The sequence below is a fragment of the Salvelinus alpinus genome, chromosome 22 (assembly GCF_045679555.1).
Source record: "Salvelinus alpinus chromosome 22, SLU_Salpinus.1, whole genome shotgun sequence".
Lineage (NCBI taxonomy): Eukaryota > Metazoa > Chordata > Actinopteri > Salmoniformes > Salmonidae > Salvelinus > Salvelinus alpinus.
In genome coordinates, this window is record NC_092107.1 from 4,684,502 (window position 1) to 4,702,909 (window position 18,408).

Here is an 18,408-nt window from a genome sequence, read left to right on the forward strand (position 1 = left end):
CTAAACGCAACCCAAAATGTGCAGGCAATACAATGTTGTGGAAAGAGGTCCGTGAGAACCACCACTACAGCACTTATCCCAGAAAACAGCTAGCATTAAAATCTATGCAAAAACAGGCAACAGAAAACTTACACAATCCATTCAATTAAAAAAAATATCTGATCAGAGCATAATGAAGACTCCTATCATGTCCACTGTTCCTCTCACAAACACACGTAAAAACATTCAGATTAAGTGAAGGACACCACTTGCAAAAACACAGAGACAATATGTAAATTTGTAAACCAGTTTAATTGTGGTTAAGTAGCAGATCAAAGTGCTAGAAGTTAAGTTTAATCTCAGCTACACAGGTCGTCATCATAGTGTAGTGGAAGGCAAACATGAGAATGTAGATAAGTTATGACCAGGCAGCCTGATGACCAGGGATACCAGATATGGTTGGTGGAGAAAGATGTCAGAGTGCTTCGTAGGTGACTGCCCTACCATGTCATTTAACCCCAAACTGCCTCATTCATTTAAATTCTCTGCCATGAAACTGCCAAAGGCCTTTGTTTTAACAAGTTCACTGCTGCAACACAATCAATAAGAGACATTCCTCACTATATTACACATACAGATATATACTCCAGGAACGATTTGCAGTGCTTGTGCCTGCTATGCTGGTCCCTGCTATTAGTAAAACAAAATGAGGCAATATGTAGTCACTTGAGTATTTTTCATTTTCATCCTGTGCTAAATTGAGTGGTTGTTCAGTTTCATGAGAAGTCATCACGTGGTTCATGTGGGAATGCTGACATGTGTTGGATTCCTGCGTGGGCCACATCCACTGAATACATGTTATTACAATAGTCTGCTCAATGACCATTGTCAGTTTTACCAGCAGGGGGAGCCTGTGGAGCATGCAGCCATATGACAGTGCTGCACTAGGAGGCGAGCACATGGTACAGCTAGGCCAGGCCATGTTTTAGGTTTGACTCCACAGCCATGTGCCTGGGTAGAGGGGGAGGGCCCTGCAATCATATTCTCAATGTGCTCCTTTATGGTGCTTAGTTGTTAGAGCACACACAAACTGATCCCATGCTGACACGCCAACAACACCCACCAATCACACACTGCCTGTCTCTCTGACCCCGATTCAGCCCATCTGAAATTGGACGCTTTGCCTTCTGAATGGTCACATCAGGGCCCGTATCCACAAAGCACCTCAGAGTAGGAGTGCTTGTCTAGAATCAGTTTAGCCTTTTAAATCATAATTAATAAGTTTATATGGACAGATTGTAGATCAGCACTCCTACTCAGATGATTTGTATATGTATGCCCTGGCATTAGTGGTATACTTCAGTTAAATCTAATACCTTGGTGCTTGATAGTGGCACCATCAGTCATTTGTAGTGTGGTTTTTAAATACTCTTGGCTGTGGAATACATGTAGCAGAAATATAAAACCGATCTGGAGTGAAAATATGCAGGTCTGACTGCCTTCAACATTCGATGACTCCCTTTTCTCACTCTTAGCTGCTGTTTTGCTTCTGCAGATATGCACACGGAGGGCCAGACAAAATGTATCTGACTCTCCACTGCATCCTGTACAATAACATCAAGATGATCCTCCTGGACATCATACTCAGCCCAACAACATTGGCTCTTTCACCTCATAATATAAATATCTTTATAATGGTTATGTTTTTTATAGTTTCTTTGTGGAATGTTCTGAGTTATTCCTTATAGACAGCTGTACTGCCTCAGGTTAGTTAATGCAGTTTGTGATTCATCAGTGAATATGAGAACTGCGTCTTGCCTTCAGTATGAAGACTTTTCCGTTTGTCAGTACAGTAGTCCTGGTGCCTGCCTCGGGCTCAGCGTCTGGGCTGGCTCCTGTCCGGCTGGTCTGCTCTGGGGCAGATGGTCTCCAGGTCTGTCTCCGACTTCAGCCCGACTCTGGCCACCTCAGGGTGGGTGTGGCCTGTTCATGTACTTGGTTCTCAGGCTAGCTTCAGGATGGCTCTGGCCTGGTTCAGAAATCAGGCTAGCTTCAAAGTGCTAACGGGGAATGAGGGCATGGTCACCATAGTTACAGGGTTCAGCAGCTGTGGGTGATGTGCCACCACCTGGGCACCAACTCCCATCTGCTTTCCCACGATGGTGGTTGTGCCCTGGTTGGGGGCAGTACCATTGACCTGGGCATGGGTGATGGTATGGGTGATGTGGCCCACCATGGCTGGCTGGGTGACAGCCACGGGTTGGGGGTAGATGGTGGGTAAATGGTGCTGGCCCAGGTGGGTAACAGGGTGGACGGTGATGTGTCCGATGGGCTGGTGGTGGTGGTGCCCTGGGGCCAGCTGCATGGAGGCTGAGGGGGCTAGGTGGGTGAGGTGCTTGGCTCCTCCAGATGAAGTCTGAGCCTGGATGACGTGGTTGACGGCCTGGATGACGGAGGCGTGGGAAGCCGAGCTGTGGGCGATGACCGTGGGCTGCAGGCTGGGAGCCTTTACCATGTGTGTGTGGGCCGGGAAGAGGGTGCTAGGGGAGGTTACAATGTGTGTGTGGGCCGATAGGAGGGCCTGGATAGGGGTGGTGGTGATGCTGGATGTTGGGGTGGAGAACGTAGCTGAGACAGGCAGGGCTGACAGCAGGTGGGGGTGAAGCTGGGGGTACGTTTGGGCCTTGTGTTGGCTGGAGATGTGTTGGGTGAGGTTGGATGTGGTGGGGGTTATGGGAGTGGGGGTCACAGTCTTGCACAACTCAGGCTGTATGGCTTGTTGAGGCATGGTGGGTAAGGCTGTCGGCGCTGACGGAACATTCTCTTCATCCATGAGGTCTTCACCCTCTGGGACACAGACAGAAAGAACACATGTTAATAACTTTACCCTCGATTGTAAAAGCAAATAACTCAGATTTCTTCGCTTTGTACATTCTTAAAACACTGTGCAGGAATAAGTGTAGATGGGTCTTACTATAAATAAATGGGGCCAATGGGTGACATTGGGGGGGAAACAAATTCTAAATGGTTTGAAACAAAAATGATTTATGAAGTTCCACGTGTACTTAGAGGAATGAAAGTCAATATGCAAATTGACCCATAACTCCAGCTATACAACAGGACTATACATCCTTTAACTTGCTAATGAACCCTGCTTAAAGTCAGACTTTCAGGGGCTTTTTCCAAGCACTGTAATTGTCAAGGACCTCAATGTTATAAATTGTGCATAGTGCCTAATATAGAACCCCTCCCCATGCATAAAGTAAGCCATTACCAATAATGCATTTTTAGGCCTTGATATTATTACATTCATTCTCACACAGTATGTGAGAATTGTGGACATTACCTGTCTAAATAGATTGGTTACAAAAAACTAAAAAAAATAAAAAAAAATAAAAAAATCGACATGCATCCAATGTGGCTGACACATAAATAGCATCCATGAATAGCGATAGAATTAAATCTCACCATTTGAATCCGACGTTTTTATTTTATTTTATTGGAAGGATTTGTATGGAAAGCCAAGTTCATGTAGTCTACTTCAAGCCCCTTGTATTGTTTAAAATTGCAGGTTTAACATGGAAAATGAAAACGCATGTAATTTCATTACCAAATCAAATTACGAATAAACTCACTAGGCTATGTAATTTCTCATCATTATATCCAGAATAATTCATAGGAATAGTGTTGGGTGTTGCACAATAGGCCATCCTACACAATTGCGCACAGTAGACTGTCCAATCCCAGGCACAAAAACAAACTCATTACCTTGATGCTTTTGCTTATAAATCTAACGAGACCCTGCTGTAAATCAAGCAGACAAAACGATCAACATCAATTCGCTAGGAATATCAGATCCAATGTGGATCCAGGCACAACGGTCTTCACCAGCATATCGCATGAGACAAAAATATTCTGGACATTCATCACAAACACCTTTACTGCAGCACTTGGTGCGTGCAATGCAACAGCTCATCACAGAAGCTGTTAATCACTTGACTGTCTTTTGGAAAACTCCTTCCGGATCAGATGTGTGAAAATATCAGCTGGACACCAAATTCGCATCCAACAAGTATTATGCATAATTACTGAAGAACCACGTTAATGAGAGTATCAAGGTAAGGTGACTCTTCCAGTTAGAAGCATTAGATTTTGCACTGCATACCTTATTTTGGATTTGTGCGCCCATGAAAACGGTTTTCACCCCATAACATAAGGAGACAGAATGGCATGTAGTTACTGCATTTCTGAGATCTCAATACAAAAAAAACTGTCACAGTTAGATCCAGGACTCAAGTTCAATGTCTAATTTAACTGATTAATGCTTAATATATGATAATGACAACTTACACTGCCATAAAAACGTGGCTGGGTCTTTCAGCATGACAATGATCCCAAACACACCGCCCGGGCAACGAAGGAGTGGCTTCGTAAGAAGCATTTCAAGGTCCTGGAGTGGCCTAGCCAGTCTCCAGATCTCAACCCCATAGAAAATCTTTGGAGGGAGTTGAAAGTCCGTGTTGCCCAGCAACAGCCCCAAAACATCACTGCTCTAGAGGAGATCTGCATGGAGGAATGGGCCAAAATACCTGCAACAGTGTGTAAAAACCTTGTGAAGACTTACAGAAAACGTTTGACCTCTGTCATTGCCAACAAAGGGTATATAACAAAGTATTGAGAAACTTTTGTTATTGACCAAATACTTATTTTCCACCATAATTTGCAAATAAATTCATTAAAAATCCTACAATGTGATTTTCTGGACTTTCTTTTCTCATTTTGTCTGTCATAGTTGAAGTGTACCTATGATGAAAATTACAGGCCTCTCATCTTTTTAAGTGGGAGAACTTGCACAATTGGTGGCTGACTAAATACTTTTTTGCCCCACTGTACATTGTTAGTGGCTGTGGCACAGGGTTCCGCCAGGAGTTGATGGACAGTTGGAAGAGCGAATGAAACGGTAGAAGGGACATCCCAGCTTCAAGTGGTGTCATATCACATCCTGCTTCACACAGGCAAAAAATAGATACTCCTGTTTCCGTGAGAATCAAGGCTATCGCTCAATGCATCCTATTTCGATCTTTTTATTTATTCGGGTGGGCTAGTTGAGAAGTTCTCATTTACAACTGCAACCTGGCCAAGGCAAAGCAATGTGACACAGACAACACATGGAATAAACAAGCCAATAACACAATAAACAAGTCAATGACACAGTAGAAAAAAAAGAAAGTCTATATACAGTGTGGCAAAAGGCATGAGGAGGTAGGCAATAAATAGGCCATAGGAGCGAATAATTACAATTTAGCAGATAAACACTGGAGTGATAAATGAGCAGATGATGATGTGCAAGTAGAGATACTGGTGTGCAAAAGAGCAGAAAAGTAAATAAAAACAATATGGGGATGAGGTAGGTAGATTGGGTGGGTTATTTATAGATGGACTATGTACAGCTGCAGCGATCGGTTAGCTGATGTTTAAAGTTGGTGAGGGAAATAAGTCTCCAACTTCAGCGATTTTTGCAATTCGTTCCAGTCACTGGCAGCAGAGAACTGGAAGGAAAGGCAGCCAAATGAGGTGTTGGCTTTGGGGATGATCAGTGAGATATACCTGCTGGAACGTGCGCTACGGGTGGGTGTTGTTATCGTGACCAGTGAACTGAGAAGGCAGAGCTTTACCTAGCATAGACTTATAGATGACCTGGAGCCAGTGGGTCTGGCGACGAATATGTAGCGAGGGCCAGCCGACTAGAGCATACAGGTCGCAGTGGGGGGTGGTATAAGGTGATTTGGTAACAGATGGCACTGCGATAGACTGCATCCAGTTTGCTGAGTAGAGTATTGGAAGCTATTTTGTAGATGACATCGCCGAAGTCGAGGATCAGTAGGATAGTCAGTTTTACTAGGGTAAGTTTGGCGGCGTAAGTGAAGGAGGCTTTGTTGCGAAATAGAAAGCCGATTCTATGGTGTCCATAGATCGATTTATCAGCGAAAATGTCAGTAGGACCCGGTACCAGAACCACACAGGTTTCCAAAACAGGGGACTTTACATCCAAGAGGTTTAATGTAATGGCATGAAGGAAAAAAAAGGCAGATTATCATCAATGAATTATCAACAGCTGCAACATGTTGTTCTTTGTAAGAAATCTTCACTGGTACCCTAGTTCACAGAAAGACCCAGGTACACTTTACAAGTATGATTACTGTAAAGTACTTGGTGACAACCGTTTAGTGTCATTATTTCTAAATTAATTTGACTGATTAATCGATGGATTGAGCGTACCTGAGGCAGTAGAGGTAGAAGCCTGGTCGTCTTCTGGTTGAAACGTCTGTCTGAGAACACGGTCCATCTCCATGACATTCATCCATTGGCTCAGCTCGTTCTTCAGCTCAGCCAATCGCTGCTGAGTAGCGATCTTCTCCCGCACCAGTCTCTCCATCTCATGCTCATACTCCTTCTCCTTGCGTTTTAACGTCTGTAAGACAGAGGAAGAGGGCTCAGTACAGTTTAAAAACACACACACTTATAAATAGGAAAATCTAATATTTCAGAGAGCTTGCTTTCATTCTGCAATTTCATTATAATAATCACTTTAAACTGAAGTTTCACGTTACACACACAAGTTCTTCAATAGAGCCAGCAATATCCACATTTTCACTCTTGGCTGGGGACTACTCCAAATGTCATCGGTCATCAATGTGTATACAGAGTTTACCCCTTCATAATATATATGATGGGGAGTTCTATGACAAATGGCATAAAACTCCCCATTTGCATTCATGTAAAGTAAGCTCTAATAAAAAACATCTGCTATCCAGGCCTCTGTTTAAGCAACAGCTGCGGGGACCACTTGCATAAAACATTTTTCTCTTCTCATCAACATGACAAACAAGCCACCCCTTATCAGTTTATTCTTTATACTGTTCACTACTGTCTGTTACAGTACATCACACAAACAATGATAACACAAATACCATTTCCTGACCCCATGGTCTTCACTTCATCTATCCATTTTGAGACAGGGCTATATGCTCTGACCAAGAGATCCTTCTCTCTCCCTGCACAGAAACTATGTCATGTTACAATGTTATATTACCGTCAAAACGACACCACAGCCCCATCCTGAGTGATTACAACAGTCGATAGATAATGTAACGTCTAGATAATGTTTCTTCAGAAGGTCATTATGAGTCCCTACTGCATCTACTTCACTTCCACGGTAGACTGAGTTGAGCAACTGGCTTCCTGCTGCATTCATGTTTATGGGAACGTCATATAGCCATTTAATCAGAGGGACGAGCAGTGTGTGTGTCTAAACAGGGGGAGATTAGCAGAGGAAAACAAAGCCCGGCCAGACTGGAGCCTTTCATGGCCGAGACTTGTACCAGGACCAGAAACGTCGGGATTCCAGAGAAGCAGAGGAAATTCCACCGTGGAAAAACGAACTAGTACTGAGTGTGGCACTACGGTTGTTAGACAAGAATCAACTGTGTGCATGCCTCCTTATGCGGGCCCCGCCCATCGTTTTAAACCACGTGGACACTAATTTACTACTCTGAAAGCATTACTCACAACTAGTTCATAGGACTGACAGCAGTCTAAAAGAAAGTCTTGGGCAAGCCATTTTCATGTCTGAAAAGTTCCATGTCTGTTGCTTCCTTTGACTGGATGAGCAGAAGCAACACAGACATTAACATTACAGCCAGCATCATGACCTGGCAGGGAGCACAACTGTGTGAAAGGAAGAACATACAGAGAGACCTTGGATAGAGGGAGGGTGTATGGAAAGAGGGAGGTGCTGGGCAGTGGCTCTCTGACCTAGTTCATCTTTTCTGGTCAGCTGTCACAGGCCTGACAAAACAGGCTGTAGTGGGCAGGGCAGGTCTGTGTGAGGGAGAGCAGCAAGGATAGAGAGATTATACCATCTGTCAGTCTGCCTGGGAGACCGACAACAACTAGGAAGAACACCATGATGGAGTCTGCCGGGACACAAAACCTTTATATTGACTTTATGAGAGACAGAGACATTAAGTTTCACTCTCCCTCCTCAAAGGGTATTGCCCAAATACGACTAGGTTCAGAAGACTATGGAATCATGACTAGACATGTCAAGAGGCTAAGAAGACTAGAATAACAACTACCCAATCAATCAGAACGAGGCTAAGATGACTAGAATCATGACTAACCAATCAGAACGAGGCTAAAAGGACTAGAATCACGGCTAGCCAATCAGGACAAGGCTAAAAAAGGCTGGACTCATCTATGTCAGAGCCATAAAGCTGTGTGCTCACAGACCTGGACTTCCTGTAACTGTGTATAATGTAGCTGGTAGGTGTGGCTAGGTACAAATTCTACATTTGTACAATTACTGTACAGTTGGAAGTATAAATAGATGTCAGGCCAATTGCAGGTGTTCAGTCAGGATTAGATAGGATGCTCTGCTGTCACGCACACAAACCCTATTCCTTACTATACATGACCTGTCTAGTCTACATGTGTGAACCTCTCCCTCACCCCTGAGGGAAGAAAGGAGGTGTGTGTGTGATGACACTATGACAGGTAAGGTGTGTGATGAGACTGATGTGCAGTCTAGAGCTAAAGAAGACCAGATCTGTCATTCTGTCTTGATTGAAATGTTAGGGCAGAGTACAGTTAAAACAACTATGACAGCCAGTCTGGTGTTGTTTAAGGCTCTATCAGTCCAGTAGAAGGCGTACTGCTGCAGACTCCCCTGACTGGCTGGTGGTGAGTCACCTATTTATCCTATCCTAGACAGCCCTCAGCGGGAGGTGCGTCTGTCTCATCCAGCCGGTCTGGTTGGTCTTTACCACCGACAGCACTCTGCTCCAATCAGATCCCCCCCAACCCCTCCTGCCCCACCCTCAACTCGCAGACCTGTCTGCATTCCTCGTCTCAGCGAATGAAATACTGGAGTCCTCCCATTTTGTTGTCACGGCAACAGCTGAAAACCGCCATTGTATCCTTGGCAACCCGTCGGGTGATAAGCAGCACATTGTCCCAGTGTGCCAGCTGTACCATGGTAGAATATTAAAAAGGCATCAGAAACATACATCAGCGACCAAATAAACAATGCTATAACAACGTTAAAACAACGGTTGCAGAACGCAGGCATAAAGCCAACACTAATACAGAGACAGTCGTATGTGAATGCGATTGTGGGGGCATGTCTTTGCAAGCATGCTCATGAGCACATACGGTGGAATTCTGTGGGCCACAGCTGTACGTGCCTAGTGCTATGACTCAGACAGAGAGGGAGAGAGATGCTGTATGTATTACTCACTGCCCTACAAAACACCCAGACCCACTGAACTCACTCTGATACAATGACTATGGCCCCACCTCAGTCACTATGCCATCTAGTAGCTAGCTGCTTCTAGACATTAACACACCTCTATCTGCTTGCTATACTAGCTGTAGTTGCCATCGGTACGGCTGTTCTATACTGTCCTTGAAGATAGGCAAACACTCTGCAAGGCAATCTGTACTACTATCACAGTCTACACAGCAAGGACAGCTGCCCCTCTGCTTGCTATACTAGCTGTAGTTGCCATCGGTACGGCTGTTCTATACTGTCCTTGAAGATAGGCAAACACTCTGCAAGGCAATCTGTACTACTATCACAGTCTACACAGCAAGGACAGCTGCCCCTCGCCCCCATTCAAGAACAGAGAACACACAGCAACAGCTAGAGTGAGACTAGATAAAAACGGTGTACCTGATAAACAGGCCAAGAACCGCAGATGGACACAACAGAACCCATGACAAGAACCCAGAGAAAGCATGGCAGCACCTCTTCAGTATCAGCCTGTATTGATCCGCCCACTACTAAGTCCCTACCATCCTTAAACACAGAAAGAAAGAGCCCTGCTGCTACGACAACGCCGTCCATGCTACGCCAAGGGAAGAGGGGGAGACAGGGTTACAATTAGCTTTTGTTTCATTCGCACGTGACAAACATGACTCCCTCCCTTCCCCCTTCTTTCCTTAGAGGAGTAGTGGGGCCTCTGTCTGCGTGAAAGAAAGTAGAGCAGGACGCAGAGCAGGACTGGGCCGTGTTTGTGTGTGTGTGTGTGTGTGTGTGTGTGTGTGTGTGTAAACACCGCTCAGGCGGCGTGACATGCAATGCTGGTGCCGAGCACATGGCCCCGCAGAGAGGAGACCTAGAGGGGGAGGGGAGAGGGGCAGAGAGGAGACCTAGAGGGGGAGGGGTTGGGGGCAGAGAGGAGACCTAGAGGGGGAGGGGGGGGGCAGAGAGGAGACCTAGAGGGGGAGGGGGGCAGAGAGGAGACCTAGAGGGGGAGGGGGGCAGAGAGGAGACCTAGAGGGGGAGGGGGGCAGAGAGGAGACCTAGAGGGGGAGGGGGGCAGAGAGGAGACCTAGAGGGGGAGGGGGGCAGAGAGGAGACCTAGAGGGGGAGGGGGCAGAGGAGACCTAGAGGGGGAGGGGGGCAGAGAGGAGACCTAGAGGGGGAGGGGGGCAGAGAGGAGACCTAGAGGGGGAGGGGGGCAGAGAGGAGACCTAGAGGGGGAGGGGGGCAGAGAGGAGACCTAGAGGGGGAGGGGGGCAGAGAGGAGACCTAGAGGGGGAGGGGTTGGGGGCAGAGAGGAGACCTAGAGGGGGAGGGGTTGGGGGCAGAGAGGAGACCTAGAGGGGGAGGGGTTGGGGGCAGAGAGGAGACCTAGAGGGGGAGGGGTTGGGGGCAGAGAGGAGACCTAGAGGGGGAGGGGTTGGGGGCAGAGAGGAGACCTAGAGGGGGAGGGGTTGGGGGCAGAGAGGAGACCTAGAGGGGGAGGGGTTGGGGGCAGAGAGGAGACCTAGAGGGGGAGGGGTTGGGGGCAGAGAGGAGACCTAGAAGGGGAGGGGTTGGGGCAGCCAGGCTGTACTCACTGACTCACTTTTGCAGCACTGCCAAGACAGATTGCGCTAGGCTAGCCTAAACTAGGTAGCGTGAGCAGCAGGCAGCCAACCACGTTACGGAAAAGCCACTCCTTCAGTGCACGGCGCTAGCTAATTAGGCTTGGGCACACTGGTCTTTTGACTAGCGTTTGTGGTGATTGTCAGTAATTGTAAACCTTTGTTATCTTCTCACTGGGTCCCATGTTGGAATAGAAAACACAAAAGTTGCATTTTACTGGAAATAGCCCCAAATAACTACTTTAAGGTGTGTGTACGCAAACGCTGTGTGCGTGTGTCTGTTCAAACTGGGTGGTAAATGGCCTAATTTGATAGTTCTTGCCATGTAATGGATTATATAGTCTTGATGTTCCAGACCTTGGTGCATTGTTGCCAGTCACTATGAGGACGAGTTGCTAAGGACGAAATGCAACTATCAAAATCCTTTGACTGGCACTATGCTTTGCTAGAATGAGAGCACCGTGAACAATACAAAACAGCAACTGTGTCCTCTCGACTCCTCAATTCTCAGCGGTTGGCAGAGGATGGAGTGGCCATTACCGGCCGTGTGGAACTGAACAGCAAACTCACTTTTCTAACATCCGTTATATGCAAGCTGTGACACAGTGTGAGTCAAGGTTACTTAATACAGACAGGGCTGAAGGAAATGGCACAACATGTAATCTTGCTGCGACAGTCTGGATAAAGGAACAGTATGTTTTCTTAAAATTGAAAAGAGCAGATCAATTCTGTTGCTCTTGAAAAGGTGATGGTTCAAACCTGACCCAGATGCTGTTTCAACACTGCAATGACAATAGTTCAAGTAACATTCCCTTATTCCAGCTTGGGACAAAGCTCACACCCTCACAGGGGGCCCTGACCCAAAAACACACCGTCCGACAGTCCCGACGAGATAGGATCTGGGGCTGCTTTGAAAGGACGCGTCATTGAGAATCAGAACTTAACTAGGTGACCCACAGTATTTTATAGGCCTCTTTTGATGACATAAATCCTTAAACAAGGCCTGGAATCAAAGAAGAAAATAGAACACTAACAATTCAATACCTGTGATTTCCTCTCTCAACAGAAAAGTTTTTCTCAATCTAGACTGGATGAATTCGAAAATGTCAAAAGGAACTAAGTTAAAATCTCTGCCCGTGAAAAATAAACTCTAAAATCATGATCTACTCTTAAAACAGAGAAATGCTCATATTTGCAACATCAAGTACTTTGTATTATATTGATGATATGATCTGTAGCTGATATGAGCATCTTTCCCCACCACATGAAACAGCACATTTCCCCTCCAACAGCACAGCTCTTCTTCCCAAACAGGTTTCGTCAGAGTCGTTCTGTCGCCAATTAAATCTAATAGGCTGGGTAAAATGAGCCTGGTGTTTACGGCTGTCTGTGCATGTCCCCTCCCTCTCTTTCCCTCCCCACCTTCCACCCTCCCCTCCAGTTAGCAGCTAGCTAAGTCTCCCCCCAGGCAGTTCCAGGAGAGGAGATAGATAGCTTTAGCACTGAGCTGTGGCTGGGGGGGGGTGATGTTACAAAGCTCAGGCTAGCCATGTGGCCCTATGAGCAGAGTGAGGCAGGCTGGAGGGAGGGCTGAAAGAAGAGCGGGAGGAGTCACAGTGCTGAGCACTCCAGGGTTTAAGAGTTCCAGCCATGGTGCACACAGCCATTCTCACTCTCTCCCCATTTCCCTTTCTCCCTAGCCATCTCTCACACACAGCCATTCTCACTCTCTCCCCATTTCCCTTTCTCCCTAGCCATCTCTCACACACAGCCATTCTCACTCTCTCCCCATTTCCCTTTCTCCCTAGCCATCTCTCACACACAGCCATTCTCACTCTCTCCCCATTTCCCTTTCTCCCTAGCCATCTCTCACACACAGCCATTCTCACTCTCTCCCCATTTCCCTTTCTCCCTAGCCATCTCTCACACACAGCCATTCTCACTCTCTCCCCATTTCCCTTTCTCCCTAGCCATCTCTCACACACAGCCATTCTCACTCTCTCCCCATTTCCCTTTCTCCCTAGCCATCTCTCACACACAGCCATTCTCACTCTCTCCCCATTTCCCTTTTTTTATTTTTTTTATTTAACCTTTATTTAACCAGGTAGGCAAATTGAGAACACGTTCTCATTTACAATTGCGACCTGGCCAAGATAAAGCAAAGCAGTTCGACACATACAACAACACATAGTTACACATGGAGTAAAACAAACATATAGTCAATGATACAGTGAAAAAAAATAAGTCTATATACAATGTGAGCAAGTGAGGTGAGATAAGGGAGGTGAAGGCAAACAAATATATGTATAAATAAATAAAAATATAAAAAGGCCATGGTGGCGAAGTAAATACAACACAGCAAGTAAAATAAAACTAAAAACACTGGAATGGTTGGTTTGCAGTGGAAGAAAGCGCAAAGTAGAGACAGAAATAATGGGGTGCAAAGGAGCAAAATAAATAAATAAATACAGTAGGTAAAGAGGTAGTTGTTTGGGCTAAATTATAGATGGGCTATGTACAGGTGCAGTAATCTATGAGCTGCTCTGACAGCTGGTGCTTAAAGCTAGTGAGGGAGATAAGTGTTTCCAGTTTCAGAGATTTTTGTAGTTCGTTCCAGTCATTGGCAGCAGAGAACTGGAAGGAGAGGCGGCCAAAGGAAGAATTGGTTTTGGGGGTGACCAGAGAGATAAACCTGCTGGAGCGCGTGCTACAGGTAGGTGTTGCTATGGTGACCAGCGAGCTGAGATAAGGGGGGACTTTACCTAGCAGGGTCTTGTAGATGACCTGGAACCAGTGGGTTTGGCGACGAGTATGAAGCGAGGGCCAGCCAACGAGAGTGTACAGGTCGCAGTGGTGGGTAGTATATGGGGCTTTGGTGACAAAACGGATGGCACTGTGATAGACTGCATCCAATTTATTGAGTAGGGTTTTGGAGGCTATTTTGTAAATGACATCACCGAAGTCGAGGATTGGTAGGATGGTCAGTTTTACAAGGGTATGTTTGGCAGCATGAGTGAAGGATGCTTTGTTGCGGAATAGGAAGCCAATTCTAGATTTAACTTTGGATTGGAGATGTTTGATGTGAGTCTGGAAGGAGAGTTTACAGTCTAACCAGACACCTAGGTATTTGTAGTTGTCCACATATTCTAGGTCAGAGCCGTCCAGAGTAGTGATGTTGGACAGGCGGGCAGGTGCAGGCAGCGATCGGTTGAAGAGCATGCATTTAGTTTTACTTGTATTTAAGAGCAATTGGAGGCCACGGAAGGAGAGTTGTATGGCATTGAAGCTCGCCTGGAGGGTTGTTAACACAGTGTCAAAAGAAGGGCCAGAAGTATACAGAATAGTGTCGTCTGCGTAGAGGTGGATCAGAGAATCACCAGCAGCAAGAGCGACATCATTGATGTATGCAGAGAAGAGAGTCGGTCCAAGAATTGAACCCTGTGGCACCCCCATGGAGACTGCCAGAGGCCCGGACAACAGACCCTCCGATTTGACACACTGAACTCGATCAGAGAAGTAGTTGGTGAACCAGGCGAGGCAATCATTAGAGAAACCAAGGCTGTCGAGTCTGCCGATGAGGATGTGGTGATTGACAGAGTCAAAAGCCTTGGCCAGGTCAATGAATACGGCTGCACAGTATTGTTTCCTATCGATGGCGGTTAAGATATCGTTTATGACCTTGAGCGTGGCTGAGGTGCACCCATGACCAGCTCTGAAACCAGATTGCATAGCGGAGAAGGTATGGTGGGATTCGAAATGGTCGGTAATCTGTTTGTTGACTTGGCTTTCGAAGACCTTAGAAAGGCAGGGTAGGATAGATATAGGTCTGTAGCTGTTAGGGTCAAGAGTGTCCCCCCCTTTGAAGAGGGGGATAACCGCAGCTGCTTTCCAATCTTTGGGAATCTCAGACGACACGAAAGAGAGGTTGAAAAGGCTAGTAATAGGGGTGGCAACAATTTCAGCAGATAGTTTTAGAAAGAAAGGGTCCAGATTATCTAGCCCGGCTGATTTGTAAGGGTCCAGATTTTGCAGCTCTTTTAGAACATCAGCTGACTGTATTTGGGAGAAAGAGAAATGGGGAAGGCTTGGGCGAGTAGCAGAGGGGAGGGCAGTGCTGTTGTCCGGGGTAGGGGTAGCCAGGTGGAAAGCATGGCCAGCCGTAGAAAAATGCTTATTGAAATTCTCAATTATAGTGGATTTGTCGGTGGTGACAGTGTTTCCTATCTTCAGAGCAGTTGGAAGCTGGGAGGAGGTGTTCTTATTCTCCATGGACTTTACAGTGTCCCAGAACTTTTTTGAATTTGTGTTGCAGGAAGCAAATTTCTGCTTGAAAAAGCTAGCCTTGGCTTTTCTAACTGCCTGTGTATACTGGTTTCTAGCTTCCCTGAAAAGTTGCATATCACGGGGGCTGTTCGATGCTAATGCAGAACGCCATAGGATGTTTTTCTGTTGGTTAAGGGCAGTCAGGTCAGGAGAGAACCAAGGGCTATATCTGTTCCTGGTTCTAAATTTCTTGAATGGGGCATGCTTATTCATTCTCCCTAGCCATCTCTCACACACAGCCATTTTAACAAGCATTATATCAAACAGCAGCAATTAGGTCAGAAACACATTCCATGTTAGACAGCACAGACCAGATCTTAAGAAGTCATAAAGTAGTAAACTCTAAATAACTAATACAGCCTAACAAAGGACAACTAACTACTGTAGGAGAAAATGTCTTGAGAAAAACAGCTCAAACCGACAAGCATGGGAAGTAAAAATCTGCTTGCAAGCAGGCAGCCTTATATGCAAGTTCCTTGTAGGTTTGGTCTCTAGCTTACTCACTCACTTCTATGAAAGGAGGAAGAAATGAAACAAGGAAGTGTGACTTCTCAGCAGAGTGGCTGTTGGCGAGAAGTAACCTTGCAGTGACAGTAACCTCAGTGGAAAACAAGAGAAGAGGCATGCTCTGATAAGAGACCCGGCCTGGAGATAACATGATCAGAGTTTGTATTCATAAAGAGTCAGAGTAGGAGTGCTGATCTAGTATCAGGTCACTCCTAACCAAAATAATTTCATTCATTATGATCTAAAAGGCTAAACTCATCCTAGATCAGCACTCCTACCCAGGAGGCCATGTTGCTCAAACAAAGTTTAACTAGGCAAGTCAGCTAAGAACAAATTCTTATTTACAATGATGGCCTACTAAAAGGTCCTCCTGCAGGGACGGCGGCTGGGATAAAAAAATAAATAAATATATATATATATATATATATATAGGATCAAACACACATCACAAGAGAGACACCACAACACTACATAAAGAGAGAGCTAAGACAACATAGCATGGCAGCAACACAACAACATGGTAGCAGCACAAAACATGGTACAAACATTATTGGGCACAGGCAACAGCACAAATAGCAAGGTAGGGATATGCGTCAACAGCAACCTTGGGAAAATCCTATGCATTATCATTAACAGCAGACTCATACATTTCCTCAGTGAAAACAACGTACTGAGCAAATGTCAAATTGGCTTTTTACCAAAGTACCGTACGACAGACCACATATTCACCCTGCACACCCGAATTGACAAACAAACAAACCAAAACAAAGGCAAAGTCTTCTCATGTTTGTTGATTTAAAAAAAAAAAGAGCCTTTGACTCAATTTGGCATGAGGTTCTGCTATACAAATTGATGGAAAGTGGTGTTGGGGGGGAAAACATACAACATGTTATAAAATCCATGTACACAAACAAGTGTGCAGTTAAAATTGGCAGGAAACACACATTTCTTTCCACAGGGCCATGCAGCTTAAGCCACACCCTCTTCAACAAAAATATCAACGAATTGGCGAGGGCACTAGAAGTCTGCAGCACCCGGCCTCACCCTACTAGAATCCGAAGTCAAATGTCTACTGTTTGCTGATGATCTGGTGCCTCTGTCACAAACCAAGGAGGGCCTACAGCAGCACCAAGAGATGTTCTGCATAGATTCAGCCAGACCTGGGCCCTGACAGTAAATCTCAGTAAGACAAAAATAATGGTGTACAAAAAAAGGTCCAGTCGCCAGGACCACAAATTCTATCTAGACACCGTTGCCCTAGAGCACAAAAAAAAACACGATAAATACCTCAGCGCCACAGGTAAAGCTGTGAACGAGCTGAGAGACAAGGCAAGAAGGGCATTCTAAGCCATCAAAAAGAACATAACATTTGGAATACCAATTAGGATCCGGCTAAAAAATACCTGAATCAGTTATAGAACACATTGCCCTTCATCGTTGTGAAGTCTGGGGTCCGCTCACCAACAAAGATTTCACAAAATGGGACAAACACCAAATTAAGACTCGGCATGCAGAATTCTGCTAAAATATCCTGTGTACAATGTAAAACACCAAATAATGCATGCAGAGCAGAATTAGGCGGATACCAGCTAATTATCAAAATCCAGAAAAAAAAAACATTTCTACAACCACCTAAAAGGATGGTGTTGCCACAAGAAAAGGGCAACCAATGAAGAACAAACACCATTGTAAACACAACCCATATTTATGTTTATTCATTTTCCCTTTTGTACTTTAACTATTTGCACATCGCTACAACACTGTGTGTGTGTGTGTATATATATATATATATGTATATATATATATATACACACACACACACACACACACACAATATGAGATTTGAAATGTCTATTATTTTGGAACTTCTGTGAGTGTAATGCTGCTAGCTGCAGCAACTGAAGAGCTGCCAGCATCACTGTTCAAAGATGAATCAAATGAAAAGTAATCCTCTGCCCAAATCCTCTTATTCAAACCCTGGTCTGGTGCTCATTGGTCACATTAGTAGACTGCCCCACCCCTTGCCCCCAGCCTAAAGTAACAAAAAGGTGGGAGAGGCACGTGCAGTCGGGAAACACGTGCCTGCCCTGCACCGGACTTTTAAAACACCCCTCTCATCATCTCTTCCCTCTCTCTACTCTTCTTCCCACCCCTCCCTTGCTCTCCCCTAACCTACCACTATTGGAGTGCAACCAATAACAATACCAATAACAATTAGGGAAGAGAACTGCGTGACTCAGCACGACTTCTACTAGTCAACTGTTACCAAGGAGAGAGGCCTGCTATAGGCTAGTGTGTGTGTGTACTGAGCTTGTCTATCAGGAAACGCTGCTCAGTCTGAGCTCCATAGACGGTAGTACTGAGAAGGAGCCTCTTACAGTAAACTGATCAGTAAAAGGGAAGACCGGAGGATGTGGGGGTGTTATAGCAACATGAAGCAACTACGCACATGTAGTCCTGTGTCGCATACTTATAACTTCAAAGACTGCAAGTAATTCAAGATACATTTTTTTTAAACCAGTATTCAGTCCTGCAAAAGTGCATTATTAAGATGGAAATAAATTAAAATGTACTGAAAATCTCAAATAAAATAAAAATCCTGATTCCCCTCTTCACTAAATAAGCTTATGTTAAATTCCAATAACTAAAAATGGAGGACAATGCTAG

The 18,408-nt window shown here is 45.3% G+C and overlaps 1 protein-coding gene across 3 annotated transcripts in view; it reads right to left on the bottom strand.

The window, feature by feature from the left end:
- Positions 1–272: 272 nt before the first annotated feature.
- mnta (MAX network transcriptional repressor a) overlaps positions 273–18,408 on the bottom strand; it is a 31,648-nt gene continuing 13,512 nt past the window's right edge. For all 3 annotated transcript variants that reach the window (XM_071358705.1, XM_071358704.1, XM_071358706.1), the window contains 2 exons: positions 6,259–6,451; positions 273–2,826 (listed from right to left, as the gene is read on the bottom strand). In XM_071358705.1, the coding sequence (XP_071214806.1) occupies positions 2,021–2,826; positions 6,259–6,451 (999 nt within the window). In that variant the 3' untranslated portion in view covers positions 273–2,020. The remainder of the gene's footprint in view (positions 2,827–6,258; positions 6,452–18,408) is intronic.